The sequence below is a fragment of the Parus major genome, linkage group LGE22 (assembly GCF_001522545.3).
Source record: "Parus major isolate Abel linkage group LGE22, Parus_major1.1, whole genome shotgun sequence".
Lineage (NCBI taxonomy): Eukaryota > Metazoa > Chordata > Aves > Passeriformes > Paridae > Parus > Parus major.
The window spans coordinates 281,629-288,719 of NC_031798.1; the positions used below are offsets into that span (position 1 = coordinate 281,629).

At 44.5% G+C, this 7,091-nt stretch overlaps 1 protein-coding gene across 1 annotated transcript in view; it reads left to right on the forward strand.

Moving 5' to 3' along the window:
* SCN8A (sodium voltage-gated channel alpha subunit 8) overlaps positions 1 to 7,091 on the forward strand; it is a 53,969-nt gene that overhangs the window by 15,144 nt on the left and 31,734 nt on the right. Inside the window, exons 3-8 of the mRNA XM_033520218.1 lie at positions 178 to 351; positions 491 to 582; positions 4,121 to 4,342; positions 4,657 to 4,720; positions 5,624 to 5,765; positions 6,383 to 6,589. Of these exons, the coding sequence (XP_033376109.1) occupies positions 178 to 351; positions 491 to 582; positions 4,121 to 4,342; positions 4,657 to 4,720; positions 5,624 to 5,765; positions 6,383 to 6,589 (901 nt within the window). The remainder of the gene's footprint in view (positions 1 to 177; positions 352 to 490; positions 583 to 4,120; positions 4,343 to 4,656; positions 4,721 to 5,623; positions 5,766 to 6,382; positions 6,590 to 7,091) is intronic.

Consider the following 7,091-nt stretch of genomic DNA (forward strand, 5'->3'; position numbering starts at 1 on the left):
AGCTGCACTGGATGATCCCTGTGGGTCCCCCCAGCTCAGGACACTCCACAATTCCAGGTGAGGATGGATATCCAACCATGTACCTGGACAAGCCCCGAGGAGCAGAGAGACTTCACCCATTTTTTACCTCTGAGACTTTGTCCCTCTCCCTCTTCCCAATCCCGAAGCGTTTTAAAGCACAACAATTTCCTACAAAGAAACAATTGATACAAAGGGAGGTGACGCCAACAGCGCCATTAACTCTGGTTTAATTCTGCAGGTATATAACAGAGTTTGTAAACCTAGGCAATGTTTCAGCTCTGCGCACTTTCAGGGTTCTGAGAGCTTTGAAAACTATTTCTGTAATTCCAGGTAAGGCGGCCCCCGTTGGTGTTTAGCTGTCGGGTGCAGGCCCCTGTGAGTGATGTATTGCTTTGTCCCGTAGTTGTTGTTTTATTTTGGTGTGTGTATTGTCATGGTGTTTTTTTGTGTGTGACCTCCCTCATTGCAGATATGTCACAGAGTTTGTGGACCTTGGGAATGTCTCAGCATTGAGAACTTTCAGAGTTCTCCGAGCTTTGAAAACTATCTCTGTAATTCCAGGTGAGAAACGTTCAGCGTTAAAGGCTGGGCTTGCCTGTGTCTCCTCTCCCGATTTCCCCTCCCTTCCTGCACTGCTCACTCCTCACAAATGGGATTTTTTGGGGATGGGATTTGCAGTCTGTGTCACAAAGCAGTTGGAAATCAAAGAAATCAAAGCTCCTGGGCCATCAAATGATGGCATGAGCAGGCTGTTACTCCACTCTTCCCTGTCCCTTGTTTGCCCTCCTCATACTGATCTCTGAAACTAAAGCCAGGCTTAAAAGTTTAATTCCAGATGGAAAGGCTCAGGCTCCTCCTCAGGCTGAGCATGGCTCAGGCTCCTGCCCTGCTCAGTGTTTTTGGAGTTGTTTTAGGAATAATTTTGCACAGAGCAAAACCCAACCAAGATTAAAAAACCTTTTTTCCCATTTCCTGTTCCACCCCAGGACTGGATTTGTCAAAGTCCAAACTTCCCAGAGCTGTTTCTGGACTTTTAACTCATCTGGGTGTCACAGGGTGAGCATTTCCTTCATTGTGGAGCACCATGGAGACACTCTGGACTGGGAACCACAGAATTCCAGTCTGCTTTGGACTGGGAGGGACCTGAAAACCCATCTTGTTCCACCTCCTGCCGTGGGCAGGAACACTTTCCTCTAGGCCAGCTTAATCACAGCTCTGTCCAGCCTGGCCTGGAACATTTCCTGATGCTGAATTCTTGAAAAGCTTTGTGATTTCTCAAACTTCCCCCTAATCCTGAGATCAAGGCTCAGCTCTTACAGACCTTCAGCTTTCTGGTCTCCAGGTGCTGACCCTGTTTCAAGGTAGGCACCCACAATAACTCCTCCATGACATTTGCTCTCAGTTCCTTTTTGTTTTGAACAAAAACCCCTTTTTTTTTTTTTCCACGTGGTTTTTGGGGTTTGTTTTTTTTTTTTTGAGCAGTGGTTCTGCTTTCTCAGCCTGTGGAATTGTAGGATTTGTCCCATCCCAGACTGCCAACCCCATCAGCTGAACCTGCCTGTTGTGCATGATGATGATGATGGTGATGATGATGATGATGATGATGATGATGATGATGATGATGATGATGCTCCTACCTGCCACCTGCTTTCCTTGCACCCAGTCACAACAAGCTGGAGTGATGTTCCTACCGAGCCTTCCTCTTCACCTCTGGCGATATTTCAGAGCAAAACTTAAATGAATTTTAATTAATTGCCAAATTACCTTTGGTTCTGGAGGGTTTTCACCCTCCCAGCCTGCTCCAGACAATATCTGGCTGTCTCAGAGGAGGAGCATCAGCATTAAAACCACTTTTGCCTGTGTTTTTGCAGCTTCCAGGAGCTGTTTTCTGGCTGTGTGACAGCATGCCTTGTGTTCCCATGCAGGGAGCAGAGCTCACTTTGGATCTTTCTCTCCATCCAGCTCAAAAACTTTAAAGGGTTTTATCTCAAATGCAGTTTATTTCAATTTTGGGGCTGAGCCCTGCTGAGTTCTGCACGTTTTTTAATGTCATTTTTATTAGAGGGACAATTTGCTGCGTGTTTTGGTTGAATAAAAGGGGTGATTTGCCACACACAGACAAGGTTATCCCGATTTGGGGACACTGAACATACAAAATGGCAAAATTTTGGGGTTTTGTGTCTGTTTTTGGGGGAGGATTGTCCAGCAGCACTAATCTTGGCCCCCTCCATTCTGTGACAGCAGGAGGAATGTGATATTTAAGATAATTAACATTTGAATAATTGGCCTTTTGGGTTATTTCATATGAAAACATAAAGTGCTCTTTGTGGCTTTTACCAGCATCATTTCACAAGGAAAAGGTGATTTTTGGAATACATTGAATATTCAAATCTAAAGGGGTTCCCCTTCTGCTTCAGCACATGAAATGTGAATTTTAACTCTGTGCCCAGCTCTGTGAAAAGCTGATTTTAGTGTTTTGAGTGCCATCTACACCTCCTGTCAATAACTGGAATTGAGGTGTGTTTGAGACACACAGATAAAGATAAAAATGGGAAATATTACCAGAATTTCACATGCCACGGACAAAATTCCATGGTCTCTACTGAATTAACCAAAATAACCCCTTTGATCTTTTTTTGGTGGAAAAAACCTGTATGAAACCGTGATGAGCTGAAGAAATTTTCTGTCTTTTCACTGGAGTTTTTATATTTAAATTGCCCCGTGGGGACACAGCTGGGTCACAGCTGCACAGGCTCCAGGGAGAGCTGCAGGGCTCACGGAAGCTGCAGCTGGGATTTCTTGGAGTTGTGTTTGTTGAAGCATTCCCAGCTTTATCCCGCTTTCCAAAGCCCTTTTTTTCCCTGGAAGGAGCAGCACCCAGAGCAGGAGGCTGATGTGCATGAGCAGAGCCGTGGGATGAGCATGGCAGGAGGTGCTGGGGGTGGTGAAAGCTGCTCCAACTGGGAAAATCCACGGGAAGTTTGGATAACGGGATGAAATCTCTCTTGAGGATATGTTTGAGGGACAAACTTTGGGATTTTGGTTTGTGTTGACCATTCCTTGCCTCCATCCCGGTGTTTTACTGCCTGGAAAACCTGAGCACACACAGACCTGCAGCATTTACAGCCACAGCTTTTTGTGGAGAAGGGATTTGGATTAATGAGGAATGGACCTGCAGCTGTTTTGTTTTGGGGTCTTTACGTTCCTGGTGTGGGTCTGAGCTCTCTTGGCCCCCAAGGGTTTTGGAGGAGCTTGGAAGGGACCAAGGTTTCTGGTCCAGGATCTGTTCCAGAATGTTCCCGTGGGCTCTGCCTGGCCCCAAATCCAGCTGTGATTTATTTTTTCTCCTTCCTCCCTTCCCTGCTCATTTATAAATCATGGAATCATCCTCCTTCCCACCAGCAAGGCTGATTAAAGGGGCCTAACTCAGTGATGTCTCTGCATCCAAAATTCTACCTAGTTCAGACTAAAAACTAAAGCTGAGTTCTCCCCTCTCACCAGTTCTGCCTCTGACGGACTCAGAAACGAGCAGGATTCCTTTTGGAATATCTTCATTTTGTTCCTGAGCCCGTGAATGATCCCAGTGGGCTCAGCAAAGCCCAAAGCAGCGATGCTCTGGGTGAAACCCTGCCCTGGCTGTAACCAAACCCACTGGAAGGGAAATTTCTGCTCCTGCAGGGGAAGGGGAGCTCCGAGACGGTCGAGTGGAGCAGGAGGAACCCGAGATGTGCAGAATTAATTGGATCTGTGTGAGCTGCTGCAGCTCAAACACGGCTGAACGTGCCCAGCAGGGCTTTGGGGGCAGCAAATCCCAATTTGATCCTGGTTTGGAAAAGGAGGGAGGTGATTCCCCACCTTCCTCAGTCCTGCTCTGAGTTTGGGGCTCTCTCAGGGGACAAACTTTGGGATTTTGGTTTCTTCTGGCCATTCCTTGCCTCCATCCCGGTGTTTTACTGCCTGGAAAACCCGGCCACACACAAACCCGCAGCATTTACAGCCACGGTAGAGAAGGAATTTGGATAAATTCGGCATTAATTTGGATTTTCAGCGTGTTTTCCTTCTGCAGGAGTGATTTCCAGTCTCGTTTCCCTCTCCCCAGGCTTGAAGACCATCGTGGGTGCCCTGATCCAGTCTGTGAAGAAGCTGTCGGACGTGATGATCCTGACAGTTTTCTGTCTCAGTGTCTTCGCCCTCATCGGGCTCCAGCTCTTCATGGGCAATTTAAGGAACAAATGTGTGATTTGGCCAATTAATGTCAACGAGACCTTTCTGGATAACGGCTCCAGGGGCTTTGACTGGGAGGAATACACCAACAATATGTGTGAGTGTTTCTGCAGTCCCCAAAACCTCCTGGTTTTGCTCCATTTTTCAGTAAAAACCTCACGTTCAGAATTTTTACAGCGTTTTTATTTTGGGTCTGACCTCGTTGAGATGTTCCTCGTTGAGTTCATCCTTTAGAAGGTTTTGGATGTGCTCTTTTAGCTAAATAATTCATCCAAAATGTATTTTTTTACCATGCATTTCTCAGCAATGGTTTTGGGGGGCTTTTAATTGAAGTTTTTAATGGTGTTGTAGTCTGTTAAATCCTCTAACTCCACATGTGTGTGAATATAATCTCTTCTTTTTCGTCTTCAGCAAATTTTTACATCATTCCTGGCGCCCCTGACCCTTTGCTCTGTGGTAACAGCTCAGATGCAGGGTGAGTGATGAGCTTCATTAACAATCAGTTATTACTGATAAATAAAAAAAATACATACTATATATAAAAAAATATAAATATATATAAATATATAAATAGATTAAATATAAATATAAATATATTTATAATATATTTATAAATAAAAATTGTAAATGTATAAATGTATATTTATATTTAAAATATAAAAATAAATATAAATATATTTATTTATAGATTTATATTTATATTTATATTTGGTTTTGTATTTATATTTATATTCATATTTGTATTTATATTTATATTTATATTTATTTTATATTTATATTTATATTTATTTTATATTTATATTTATATGTATATGTATATTTATATTTGTTTTTATATTTATATTTATATTCATATTCATACTTTATATTTATATTTATATCTATATTCATATTTATATTTATATTTATATATTTATATTTATATTTATATATTTATATTATTTATATATACAAAGCTGGCAGAACCTTTTGGATTATTCCTCTCTTGATTCTGGTGTTACTTCACCAGATTTCAGATTTCTTAATCTAATTACGAATCCATTGCTGGCACAACGTAAGGGACATTTCCCCATCAGGAATTGCCGTTATTTCCCTGTGAATGCAGCCTGAGGATGATGAGAGGAGGGTGGATGAAGGCTCAGGAGGGGGGATTTGCCCAGCCCTGGGCTCACTCCTGGCCCCAGCTGCTGCTTTGGGCTCAGCCAGGGGGGAAAAGCTGCGCGAGGCAGCGTCTCCTCTCCACGGGACAAGGCCAGCAGGGCCTTCCTCATCTCCTGCCTCTCCCTCCTCATCCTCCATCCCTCCTGAGCTGCAGAGAGCTGAGTTCAGGGGGACAGGGGTGGCCCCGAGCCCTGAGCTGGCTCCTGTCCCTCCCCAGGCAATGCCCCGAGGGCTACACGTGCATGAAGGCGGGACGGAACCCCAACTACGGCTACACCAGCTTCGACACCTTCAGCTGGGCTTTCCTGGCTTTATTTCGCCTTATGACTCAGGACTTCTGGGAAAACTTGTATCAATTAGTGAGTAAACTCGGCTTTGTCGTCACACCTGGTGGGAATTTGGGGGTTAAACAGCAAAGGGAAATGTGAGAAGCTTTGTTTTATTCTCTCAGAATGAGTGAGTGCGGGTCAAGCTTCACAGTGAGATTTTATTTTTGGTGGGGAGGAAGGGGACATTGCCTGTCAGCAGGTGTTGGATTTGAGGTGCAGAAGGTTTGGTGGGTCCAGCTGAGCTGTGAATTAATTCAGGAGGAAGCTCTGTGTGGTGTTGAGCCTTCTTTGGAGGGCAGAGAGTTTTCTCCTGAGCCGAGGGTGCTTTGGGGACCTTGCTGAAGCAGCTTTTTTCTTGGCTTGGTTTGTTTTAAGGGAGTCTGAGCATTGTGTTTCACACTCTGAATTCTTTTCAGTCTGTTCCCTTCAGGGGAGAAGGTGGATGTCACCTTTTGTGTTCACGGCTGGGGAACGTGCAGTGTCTGCAGGGAAAACGCTGAGCTGTGGAATATTCAGCACTGCTGGCTTTCCTCAGAAACATTCAGCTGGAGAAAACAGGGATCAGCTCGTGCATCTCACATCAGGGAAGCCTGAAGCTGCTTCCCTTTCCCTTTTCTAATCCCTCTGCCCTTCTTTCCCACTCCTAGACTTTACGAGCGGCAGGAAAAACCTACATGATCTTCTTTGTGCTGGTGATCTTCGTGGGGTCCTTCTACCTGGTGAATCTGATCCTGGCCGTGGTGGCCATGGCCTACGAGGAGCAGAACCAGGCCACCCTGGAGGAGGCAGAGCAGAAGGAGGCAGAATTCAAGGCCATGCTGGAGCAGTTGAAAAAGCAACAGGAAGAAGCACAGGTGAGGAAAACAAAGAAATTCCTCGCTCTAAGGGCTGCCAGAGAAGTTGATTTTGTTACCTGCACAGGTAGAATATAAAGAATTGTAACAAATTCTGGCGGAAAGTTTCCTTCCACGAGAGAATAAACATCTCAATCCTGCCCCAAAGCCTTTTACTCAGGGGAATTGAGCCAAACTCTTTCTTGAAGCAGAAAATGGAGAGTTAATGGTAGAAAGATGTTGGGGTCAGAGATGCAAGGTATATACCTTTATGTGTAATGCCTAACTCTGACACCCAAAAAAGCACTGAGTTTCACATAGCACCATGGAGACAACGTTAGAGTAAGTAGAAAAAATTGAAAATAATGTGTAAATTAGAAAGTTTCTTGAATCACTGGGTGAATGGGTTGAGGTTTAGAGTTTAAGGTGGTTTAGAGAGCAGGGGACAAGATGGAGGATTTAGGGTGTTGTCTCTTGTCCTTCTTCTTTCTTCTTCATCTTCTTCTCCTGGGGGTTTTTGGGT